General features: G+C 33.4%; 1 protein-coding gene across 1 annotated transcript in view; it reads right to left on the reverse strand.

The window, feature by feature from the left end:
* Positions 1-13,163, reverse strand: part of TUSC3 (tumor suppressor candidate 3) — a 109,608-nt gene that overhangs the window by 50,408 nt on the left and 46,037 nt on the right. Inside the window, exons 4-6 of the mRNA XM_054632960.2 lie at positions 11,506-11,646; positions 10,809-10,949; positions 1,683-1,772 (exon numbers count right to left, since the gene is read on the reverse strand). Of these exons, the coding sequence (XP_054488935.1) occupies positions 1,683-1,772; positions 10,809-10,949; positions 11,506-11,646 (372 nt within the window). The remainder of the gene's footprint in view (positions 1-1,682; positions 1,773-10,808; positions 10,950-11,505; positions 11,647-13,163) is intronic.

The following is a 13,163-nucleotide window of genomic DNA, read 5'->3' on the forward strand; positions in this document are numbered from 1 at the left end:
TACTGGTCAGTGATAGCTTAATTAAAGCAGGATCTTGGTAATCCTGCATTTACTCTTCTAATTCTTAGAATCTAACTGGTTTTACTTACTGTCACATACAAAACGGTCAGAGCACTGACACAAATGAACAAGGAGAGACAGGTGAATCAGAGGCACAAATAACTTACCTGAAGTCATAAAATGCATCAAAGTCAGAAAAGAATGCATTTCAATCAGTACAACATATTAGTATCTAGAATTTAAAACCATTTTTGCCATTATTTCCGTTACTTATCTGTGTGTTCTAACATTCCCAAAGTAGTAGCACTTCTGACCTGCAGGATATGAGTTCACACTCTGAAAATGCAGACAAGCCAGCAGAAATTCAGGAATATTTTAAAGCTATTAAATGCGGAGTATACTTCCAAAAAAGGGGTTTAGGACAGGCAATGTGTGTAAAATTGGATATGGTAAAAACTAATTTTTCACAAACAGTGCTCTTTGTAGTCAATATTTCTTCTTTCTGTCACTTCCCTGAAAAGTGTCATAAATTTAATCCTGCAAGGCAGTAATGAAAAATTCCAAATTTTGATAAACAGCATTTTATTGAGATTGTTATTCAGATATAGATTTGATGATGCATAAATAAAGTTCACAGATGAAATCCTGTTCTATTATGACATTAATATTCTGCTTCATTCCCGATAAAACACAGATCAGTAATTAATTTCAAACCATCATTTTTTCCTACTCCAATTAAGATATGACACAAAGAGAGCTTAAAATAAGTCTTTTCTTTAAGATGTAATACAGTTTCCTTTAACCAGCGATGGACAAAACAGAAAATAGCTCAATGGATTGTGAATTATTAAAAAAAAAATCTTCCTGGTTATTGCAAGTTTTGTAGATTCCATCTCAAGAAATTGCTTTAAAAGTGGTAAATAATGAGGAGTGATTAGGAACTAGCCAAGGTCATTTGTACTATCCTAATAGGCAAAGAGAGTTTATTCTTCTGAGATCTGATGAACATTTGTTAACTTGTGAGCAGGGAGAAACAAATAAGGTAATCCTTTATAGGCAGCAGTAGCAGGATATAAAAGTAATTTTGTCAAGAGTCAATGGTAACTACCTAGTAAAGCTGATAAAGAGATTAAATAGAAGGAGCACAGAGATACAGGAAAAAGCATTCTGTAAAAGGTAGTGGAAGAGTTATAGACATGATAGAAAATGGTATAAAGCACATGAGCATCTCCTTTTCTAACTGAAATGATTGGGAAAGGAAGGTAAGAGCTTACAAACCTCAAAGGTTTATGTAAAAAAAGGTTTGTGTAGTCTAAATGTAGGAAACAAAACATTTGTTTTCCACTGTGTGAGGAAGCACATCCCTACAAAAAGACACAACACCAACATTTACCTTTGGGCATTGGGAATTGTGTGGTATGGAACAATTCCTAACACATTCACTACCACTAGGAGCTGCAGAGAGAGATGTTTGAACAACACAACCACTCATTTCATTGCTCAAATCAGAGATGGTGGCACCTTCTAAAGATCTGAAATTCCAAAAGAGACTCTGCTTGCAACATTTAAGACTTTCACACAGACCTACGGACCTGCAATTATTTGCAATTGTAGGCTCACTGTAGCAAGTGATTGCTTACACATCCTTTCCCCTCAAAATAAAACTATAAGAACCAACTCACCACTTGTCCATTCTGAGGATTTTTATGTGCATATGGTGGTCCACGGATGTGATTCCACATCTGACCAGATGTCATAGCAAATACAACACACTAGGAAAGAAAAAGAAAAACAATATACTAATTAATTTACCGTGAAGGACTGAACAGAAAACCATTCTGCTGGTTACTCTTGCTTTAGATATGTAATTTTTTCACTACCCAGACACAGCATCTAACTCTACTTGAATTTTAGGATAGTATCTTCAGATGCATTACTTTCATAAAATTCTTAATGACTTCTACCATTCTGAAAATTACTTACCTCAAGCCAGATTTTCCAAATCTCACTTGAAATAACCCAAAATTTATACACCTACGTGTATAAACCCATATTTACACATCTACATGACAACAAGTACTTGCAGCAGTAGAAGGCATTCATTGCAAATGTTCTGGAAACCAGTACTCAACATTTAACCTTCCATGAAAATATTTCTGCCTCTAAATCTAATACAAATATTTATCTTACCCTTTTGTTTTCATGTGTCTGAAATTATACATAAAGTAATAGAAAAAAGCCAGTTATTAAAAAAAATCTGTACTATTTTATTAAATTCTTATTATGTGTCCAATATGACTGTGATTCATTTTAGCTATGACAAATAGCAATGGTTGATTTGCTGGAAAGGTTCAAAGTTCGCAACAGAAAAAAGTGTGAGGTTAGGTTAGGGATGTGTGACAACTGTAAAAACAGACCTTAATTCTTGTAGAATATCATACTGTAGAATATCCATGACAAACACCAGTCATACCAAGAGTCATTAAGACTATTTTAAAGAAGAAAGTACAGTATTTTGGATTACCAAGTAAGAGAAATAGGAAACATGTATCATCTAAATATGTCTTTTGTTTTATCAGTGTGGATAATCTTTACAAAAGCTACATTTTAAATTCAGTACATGCTCATTTTTACTGTACATCAATATTCCGAATAGCATCATAAAGTCATAAAGATATGGCAGATGGATCATGCCATAAAGGCAGATGGATCATGAATGTAAAAATTTGTACCATAGTGACTGACTAAACCAGGGTTTACTAAAACCCTTCAGTGTTTTCTTTAAAAAACATTTTGTAACATGCTTCTGAAGTAAATATAAGCTAGTATAGCTCTGTATCTCTGTAAATGCAGCATTGCTACCTCTAGAAATAAGAACAAGGCCTTACTATGGAAACTTGTCAAACTTTATTCAAATCTGTCTTGGTTTTTCTGGCTTTGGGTTTTGTTGTCATTTGGGGTTTGGGTGGCTTTTTTGTTTGGTTGTTTCTTTGGGTTTTTTTGCTGTTGCTGTTAGGTAGTTGTTGTTGGGGGGGGGGGTACCTACTTAGCTAAAACAGCAATTTTTCCAAAGACCAGGTAACCATACCTAGTTTACATTACATTAGCATATTATTTTTTCCCCCTATTCTGTTTAGGATGAAATAGATAGGACTAATACATTGATGCATTACAGTAGTGATGAGGTGACAGCAGAGACAGCCGAAGTGTAAACACAGGCTACAGTGTGTCAGTATGGAATGACAAGAAATGATGCACAGGATTACATTGGAGATCCCAAGCCTATAAATATTACAATAGTGAATAAAGAAACACAGACATAGGAGCACATAGGAAACAGTTTTAGTGCTAACCAAGAAAACAAAGGAGAAGCATCCAACATATTTAAGATCACCTCGAATTACCCTGTAAACTTTTGTGGCAGATCAGTGAAGAAGAACAAAGTATGAAATAGTCCCAAATGGACCCTAAACCAAGAAGGAAGAAAGCAGCAGCATCATACTCCTCCCAGCAAAGACCATGGAATGCTGACAACTCATCATAATACCACATCACCCCAAGGGAAAAGAATGATCTGCAGATCCAGAGAGAACAGTGGAAGATTAGCCATGACATAAGAGAAATGCTAAGATACCAAGAAACGCATGCAGAACGATTTAATAGTGCTGTTATTAATGGCACCATGTAATAGAAAGAAAAGATACATTTTCAAACACTGCTTAATTAAGACTTTGCTGTAGTGCTACAATTTTAATTACAACAAGAAAAAGTTGTTATTTTTAATATAAATGTGTTTCATTTTGCTTTTAACAGGATTAAGAATGTAACAGCATAAAAACTAACATGGCAGATGAAGACATACTGGTAGCGATTGTTAGCAAATGGATTGTGTTCTTATTAATAATATGCAACAAAATGAAAAGAGTATACAGTGACATTACTGGGAGAAGAGTAACAGTTATTTCTATACCTTGCAGATTGTTTTCACAGAGGAATTTATACTTCAATTTTGGTGATGACTAACATAATAGTTTATGTGAAAGGACCAAAGTGTAGAAATTGAAAGTATCAAAAGTGAGGTGAAAGATATTTAGAAAGGCAAAAAATTAGCTGAAAAGTCAAACATTGAAAGATAACAGATGAATGGAGTACACAAACTGTGCCTCTCTGAAAGTGTGCTTTCTATGAGAAGTAATTTTTCTCATTTTTAAATTACTATTTGTAATTTATATTCTCTAGGGCCAAATCTGCTTCTATATGGAAAGATCAAAAAGACTCTACCCCATTTTATATATATTAATATATTTTATAAATTATAAATCTCCCAAATTACGAAGATCTTTCATGCTTTAAATACCACACTGTGAGACAGCATAAAATCTAGCAAAAGAAGTAACTAGGAGACACAATAGTGGGGAGAGGAAAATATGTAAGTGCATCTGTAATTCACACTGATAAACAATGTTTGCCATTCCAAATGGCATAGTTTCCATAGGATCCTATACTTTGGGGTCCAAATATTTCTAAACTAACCATTACTGTGAGCTGATTTTTCCCAGTTAGAAACTTTGCCAAATTCCTACAAATTATCAACTTGTTCATATTTACTCTCATATGCAGAGAAATTGTGCCTTTCTGCAGTTTTCTTGGATCTTGTCAAAGGATGAAAACTGGAGTAAAGGAAAAGATTCAAGTTGAGCACTTATCTCTGATCACAATGCTACTTTTCCATAGTAGAGTCCGTATTTCAGCGGTTCTACAGAGAGGAAGACTATAGACACACCTTTCCACCATCTGCTCCTTCTTCCTCCTTGTCAGACCCCAAGAACACCACTGACTGCTGCATGCCACCTGATTTATCAATGGAGTTCAGGATATTTTTCAGGGTTTATGCTATTTGAAGAGCTTCCAGATTTAGGTAGCTTTTATTGCATCTAAATGATAAAAGCAAGCAGAGTATTTGGCTCTGTAGCCCAACAGTGGTGTTCTAGGTGAGTACACTCCATGTGTAGATGGATCCACTGCAGGACCTTGTTAACAAATTACTTCAAGTGATGCTTCCTTGATGGCTTTTATCCTTAAGTTTCACTAAGGGGGAGACTGCTTTAAGCTCACCCATGGTGCATTTGTGTGTAAATCATAATGTTTCTAAGAACAGATAAAAGATAAATTAAGCAACAAGAGTCCCAGCAGAACACTGAATTACAAGCAAGACACAACTTCACAGGCACATAAGCAGAGTATCTCAACTTTTTGGTCTTGCAAACCTTGCAAATTATTTATTTGTGTTTAATATATCCCCTTCTCAAAGGCCCAAGTTTTGTATAACACTGTCTGCTAGTTCATCAAACAAAACTGGAGACTTAAAAAGTCATTTAGTATGCCTTTTGAAGAGAAGCTTCCTATTAGCAGATAGTATACAAAACCAATAATGAGATTTCTTTGCAAGTTTAGACCCAAGAACATGGGAAACTCTGTAATGTAAGAAAGATAATGAAATTTTAGATTCATTTATGAATATAGTTAAATTCAAGCGTAGGTTCAATAAAAATGAATGACAGCTAGTTCAACACTTTATTTCTATATTGGTCTGTATATGTAAACTCTAACCATTTCAGAATTACTGTTTTAAAGAAACATAATCCTTTCTTATCCAGTTTAGCCTTGCTTTTGCACTCAGTGAAGACTCTCATGCTATGAGCTATATAATACATTTCTAAATCCATCACTTATCAGATTCTCCAATAAGAGATATAGAATTAAAAAAACAGAGCGCAAAACAGGAGCAAATAGAATTATAGCTTTAAATTTTACATCTCTAAAATCTCTAACTATAGGAAGAAAAGGAAATTAACAATCAGAATTTATTGATGTTCTTTTGGATACCCACCTAGCCACACAGAGAAACCTTTGTTCTAGTGTTTATCTTTGAATAAAGCACATTATTTTTCATCTTCATTCCCAGAAAGGGGTGAAAAAGTCACTAGCAGCCATAAGACCCTCCAAGCTCCTTTGGACCAATAACTGCTGATGAATGTACTATGTGGTGCAAGTACTGGGGAGTGTATCCACATAGTATGCATTTCTCATACCCATTAACTGTTATGAGAACAGGAAACACACACACTTTGTCTCCTCATTCAAGTGACCTGTCATATTTTGCCCAAGAGAATTAAATCCTAGGCAGCTGCCTTCTAATCTGAGCACAGATTTTGTCTTCCCTGATTCCACAGGTATATAGGCAAATCTGAAATATACACATAAAGTAAAACTGAAAATTACATGCAGAAAACAACAGCCTGGTAAAGAAAAAGCTGTCAAAAGACAGTCTAGCCAACAGAACAGAAATTCTCAGCACACATACTGTTGTCTAAAATGAAGCAATTCCTTATCTAAACTGTTAGAACCTTGCCTAGTTTATACCATCTGACCTTTTCTTCTCTCTACTTAAGAAATGAAGAATCCTGAAGAGTCTGAATTGCTTCTTGTTACCAGCATAAAAGGACAGGAGTCTGCAAATATCTAAGGACTGAAGTCCTTTGTCATCTTTGTGTTGGCATGTCAGAGGGAAAAATATCCATAGATGAATAGCAGATTTTGAATTAAAGCACAAAATAATCTAGGGGATAAATTTTACATGTGATTTCAAAAGATATTTTGGGATATTATGTACCGGGACTCAAGTCATCGTGGTTTGCCATCCTAAAACTCTTCTGGGTAATGTTGCAAGTGAAAATGCCTAAGGCATACAAGATACTACCAGAGCCTGCAGCACTTCAATGAGGGGATGAAACCACAAATATTGCTGTGGTGCAATCTAATGCTGAGGGCAAAACCAGTTTGATGGTCTTGTGTGAGCTGGCACTGGAATCAATGTGTGAGATTAAACCTGTGGTCTTGCTTCTACAAGTCTATCAAAACTATTAGATGCATCATTAAAAACTGCATTCCTAAATATTCTTCTAAAACACTACTGGAAATACTGCCTATGAGACAACATTTTTATATCAATGAAGTTATCAAATTAACATTTCTGGGATCCCCCGTCAAAACAGCACAGACGCTTTATGCTGAGAACTTTCTTCTAATTTTTAGCAACAGATCATTCAATCAGGCAGAGTGACACAATCCATTTTTCATTTAAATGAAAAGTAATCACCTTTTTTTTTTCCTTTTTTAAGATTTGGGAACATGAAAACTGTTCAAAGGAAACTGAGAAGCTCTAACAAAACAAGAAAAAGAAAACAAGAGTCCTCTGTTTGCAATGATACAATTTTCAGTCACTGAACGCCATAATCTCTATGAAAAGGTTTCAGTTGGAATTTAAAAATGTTATTTTGAGTATGTTTAATGAATACTAGCCACCTAGCAGTACACCCAAAAAGCATTTAAAACCCAAACCTAAAGCTTTTAGAAAAGTGCTTTTGTGCTTTCTCAGCTCTATGCCGTCTGAAAAAACAACTGCCAATAAGGAGCAAAAGAGTTGTCAATACTTCTGCTGAAAATGTGGGCTTTCTGTAGCCTTCAAATATCTTGCCAGGATTTCTGTTTAATTTGGTTTTGAAAGTTCAAAAAGGAAAAAATTTTCATGAAGAACATAATGATTTATAATTAAACATTTATTGCTTATTTATACCCTTCATAACAAGCATTTTCCTAGGCATTACTTTCTCTCCTTAATTAGACACCATCTTATCAATTTTTCCTTTTAATGAGCTTTTATCAAAAAAAGAAGCTCTAAGTTTACTGGTAGAAAAAAAAGCACTATGTCAGAGAATCATAACTATACAATATTGAATATATTACTACATTATATAATACACACACACACACACATAAATATATATATATATATAATATTAGTGACTGCCCGTTTTCTTTATGAATCACAACAAATTTTAGTTATTAACCGAGGTCATCTGTCCAAAAGCCTGCAATCAGGAGTCCCTGCTGATTCCACCAAAAAGAAGTTATAAAATTATATAAAAAGAATATATAAAAAGAATATATATAAAAAGAATATATAAAATATATAAACTTGTATGTCTGTGCAGGTCTGAATAAAACCAAAAGGAAAGGACTTCTGGTAAATGCATGATCTTTGCTAAACCATCACTTTAAAGGGTATGGGGCTTTTACTACATTGTGAAGTCAGACCAGTAACAATTAAAATAGTATAGCATTGGCTCAATGCCATCATTAATTACAACATACTTTCAGATATAAGACCACTTCCTAGAACATCCTTTAAGTACTATTAATTTTTAATGTAAACAGAATTTTACAGGGAAAAGTATTAGCAACAATATAGGGCATTAATGCCATTTTAGTTACTTGCTTGTCTATACAATCAGCAGGATGACAATTACTGAATTACATTAATACATTTCTTAAAATATTTGATTACATTTGGATCTGTCCTCAGGAGTTCAACTGAATGACATTGTAGGTTTTCTACACAGCAATTAGCAGTCATGTTCAGATGCAAACTCTTCAGCTTCTGCTAAAGAGAACAGCAAACATTCTAAGAAAAAATTGATGCATTCATTCTCTCAATTTTATTACATCTTCAACTATTTATTGCACCTTGTAGTAGAATGATTCTATGATTTGAAGAACTCATTTTTAACCTCTGCAAGAGAAAAAAACCAATTCTACAAAACACTGAAACAAACTTTTCATCTGAATAGTCTGAGGTATGAAATTGAGATGAAATTGCTGTCTCCAGAGATAGAGTGCATGGTTAAACAAAGGAAATACCACTGATTACATATCTTTGTTTAATTTTTTGACACAAGTATCTATTTTCTTGTGATAATTATTGCTTTAGTCAGATTGTTGCTATAAATTAGAAATCAAAAAAAAGTTAGACTGATACATATCAAATGGGAGACTAACTGGTGGTAGAGCATCTTTAGAAAGCATTATCATTGAAAAATAACCTAGAAAAATATATGGAATTAAATATGAAAGACTTTGGGAGAGACATGTCAAAACTCTGAGCTAGATCTTGGGATATTCCAAATGACATCCTGGAACAGAGAAGACATTCTGATCCTGGCTGTCTAGATCAAAAGGAAAGTTCATTCTACTTGAAATGTAGTCATAGTGGTGGTTTATTTGAAAACTTGTTCTGTATTCCTTTCTCAATGTATGGTATAGATTAACAAACTGCTTAAATAAAGATGTTTTCCTACACTAGTAGGAAAAGCTATGGCAGCACATGAGAGAAAACAGCATTATCAGTAGCCATTATTCAAGATTAATGTCAAATATTAAAGAATTTCAAACAAAGAGCTTTCCTTAATATGTGATTAATAATGTAGACATAAAAATTAGAACTCCCCAGATACTAGGTAATTTTATCTTTGACCTTTATGAGATAAAGTCTGCCAAAGGCCCATCAGGTGACAGTACCACAAAAAGAAGATATCTTGGCACAATTTTGAATTAGAGCAGAATAGCAAACCAGTAATATGATATTGAAAAGGAAGAAACAGTTTTATGATAACCTAAGTCTAGCAGAACTAAAACACATAGAACTATGAAATAGCCCAGGTTGAAAGAGACCTCGATAGACCACCCAGTGCAAGCTCTCTTGGGAAAGAGAGCCTAGATGAGAAATACAACATGAATGCTGATGTAGAAACAAAACTCATATTCCATATAAAATCCTAGCCATGTCCTTTCAAGAAAGGTTAATTCATATTGATACAAGTTGAGGAGAAGTCTTTAAAATGATCACGGGAATAAATAAACATCTAAATGGCAAAAGAATAAAAGTTTTGTTTATATTGCAAAAAAAAGGTGGATGAATTTCTGAAAAGTAGTGTTCTCCATTGATGTAACTACTATAACAGTATAATATTGGAGTGGACTCACTAATTACAGATACTATTCTAGTGTTGAAACCCATGCTTCTGTTGCCATGTCCCATTTGATGCTGTTCCTCAGATTTTTCCTCTTCTGTCAGTCACAATGATGTCAGAGTAATGAGTGCTTGTTGATGCACTGTAACAACATCTACCATCCCTGAATACTATTTCCTGTTTAAAACTGAGACAACTAAGTTGCACATCCCACAATTTTCATCAGTCTATTCAGTAATTTGAAAACCACCATGTAAATAAACACAGTGCAATACACTATTAAGCAAATTCAAGCTTCATTCATTATTTATGGTTTTGAGGATTGAGTTGACTAATATTTCAAACACACTTGGCTAGATCTAGTCTTTCCTCAGAGCTAACACTAAGATCGTCCTACATGCATTTAGGTCAGCAGTAGAATGTTAAGGTCAGTATTACTGAAACCAGTTTTGGAAACAATTCCCTCTTCTTCTTTGTTTCTCAGATCTTTTATCACTGTCTTAGAACATAAAAGCCTCTGTTTTTTTCCTCAAACTTTCATTACTCTAAATTGATATAGTCTGACATCAGCATCTATGCTAAACCAACTGATTGACATTTTGGATTTTATCAAAAAAGGGCAAGTTGAACCATAGCCATAAACATCAATAACCATTATTGAAAATATTTTCATACTAAAATTCAAATAAAAAACTGAACCTATCAGAGAATTTGCTCATTTTCAGTGAGTCACTCATAGTAACTGATACACACTTCTTATGAGAATCAGACCCAAAATCTGGATTATGAATCTTTTTCTGACAGTAATTCTGAACAGTAATTCTATAATTCTGAACAATGTACTAATTTAATTGTTTTTAATTTATCCATAAATAATAAAAACATATGCTAAGACAAGAAATTAATAAAAAGCATATTAGTAAAGGAAAATCTGCATACCAGAGCTGCCATGGCCCAGCCAGTTTTGTTATAGATGAACTCTAGATTATTTCTTCGCAGATATAACAAGCCACCAACAAGAGATACCAGAAGAGCCAGTGCAATTGTACCAGAATAGTTAGGAGGCCTGAAGACTCTAATCTGGAAGGAAAAATGCAAATACAGATTGTAATAAATGCTTACATACAGATCATCTTCCATGTGGAGCACCAAACACAATGGAGCACCTGAAATCTGCTTTCAGAGTCAGTAAGACTAGTCCCTAAATATACTTTAATAAGAAAAAAAGTACTTTCTTTAATGAGCACATACTATGAAAAATATTCATGTTTAGTTTGGAACTATGCAACTGTGAAACATTATTTCTTCAAAAGATTTGCAGGTTGTGTCTGAATTAAAAGCAGCTACCTTTGAATCTAAGTGTTTTGTATATAGTTTTGTAAAGCATATTTTATTTATTAACAACTAATTATTACTGCTTGTTTTTATCCAGAATTAGACTATAACAAAGCAAGAATGGAGTATAATCTGCAGAAGTTCTCACAAGTACCAAAAATGTTATTTTTTTTTATGTGTTGTTGAACCCTTGCTTGACAAAGAAAGTTATTAAGGGAAGATGGAATTTATCATCAACCTGTCTCAAACCACAAAGATACTTAGATTTACCTTCCACTTTTAGAATTGCTGAAAGACTTACATGAACATCTGTTCTGTCAGCTATCCATTTAGCTAGCTGTTCAGCTGCAAATCCGATTCTCTGCAGGTCAAATGTGTCAGCTCTCTTGGGTTTACCCTTTGGAGGAAAATGCATGAAAGTCGGAGCAGAGTTCATATTCAGCTACAAAACCAGGAAAAACAGCAGGAAAAAAATTAGTAACCTTATCCTCAAAATATAATACCACAATAGCCTCAATAACACAAATCTAATGAGCACAAAAATATCACTTGCCTCCATACATTACATTTTTGAAATATTCTCATATACAGTACTCCAAAAAGAGTGCTCACAATATTCCTTCCTGTAGATTCTTCAAGATGCTTAATTATTTACAATGTTTCACCCACAAGCTTTTCTATATAAGAGTATCTTAATGCTTTAAAGTTCTCATACATTGTAAGACCTTTCCTGTAATTGGTAAAAAAGAGACCCTGCACCCAACCGATCTATTAAAGTATATTAACTTATATTTCTAAGGGAGTAAAGTAGCTTGATGGTGTTTGGCTACAAGAGACTAACCACTAGTGACTAGACTTTTTTGGAATCCAAAAACAACTGGATAGCTAGCTTAAACTACATAACTTGCCTTAGAAGTTACTGTTAATTTATGTGTTGATGCCACTGGAACTATTCACAGTATATTAAAAAATCCTCAAAAGTGATAAACAAATAGATCTACATATACATTTGCTATTTGAAATTTTGACTTCAGATTTGCAAGGTAGTATAGGAAAACATCATTTCACTATATAAAATTCCTCTGTATTCAGTCCATCTCAGAAATCATGCAATAAAGCACTAGAAAAAATGAAAATTAACATAAACAAAATCAGGGGTAATGCTTAAAGCTGATGCAATATGGAGCTTTTCAAATAAAGAAGTAAGATTTTTTTTTTTAATCCTGAAAAATGAAGTTGACACCACATTAGCAAAAATTTATATTGAATCAAGTACAAAGCTGAATTTATCAATAGAAATTATCAACTATTAAAATACTTTCCATCTAAGCAAAAAAGATAGCCCTCTTTACTGAATTGATTTGGAAATAAAAAATATTCCAAGAGAGGCTAAAACACATGCTGTGAAATAGTTAAATAAAATATTTTATGAGATACAGAAACATTCAGACATTGTACAGTGTTTGGAGGCAGCTGATCTGGAACTGGTTTATCATTTCTCTATAAACATGGCAAAAGCTGCAAAAATCAAAATCACATTATTTTATGGGGTTTTTTTTGCTACAGCATCAGTATTACATGACTTTGCACATGTAAATGTAAAGTCAGAACTACATTTCCCTCAAATCCACGTTGAAATAGTCATTAGAATAACTTATTCTTAACACTCTAAAAAAACCCGTTACATACTTATGCTTAATTTTATCTAAATGTAAACATGATTTTAAATGCATACCATTTGAAATAAACTGAATTTGTGCCCTGTTATTCAAGGAATAAGTTGAACTGGACTCTTCTAACATGTGCTGATTGGCTTAAGGAAAGGTTAAAAAAAATATTTTGTGTTATTATAACCATGCAGGTTACAACATATATAGAGTTCTCCAGTCTATATAGTCTATAGGTTATAAAGCTTTAATGTTTATAGCAAAAAAATCTTTAATTTTTAAAGCAAAATCT

The sequence above is a fragment of the Agelaius phoeniceus genome, chromosome 4 (genome assembly GCF_051311805.1).
Source record: "Agelaius phoeniceus isolate bAgePho1 chromosome 4, bAgePho1.hap1, whole genome shotgun sequence".
NCBI classification, from domain to species: domain Eukaryota; kingdom Metazoa; phylum Chordata; class Aves; order Passeriformes; family Icteridae; genus Agelaius; species Agelaius phoeniceus.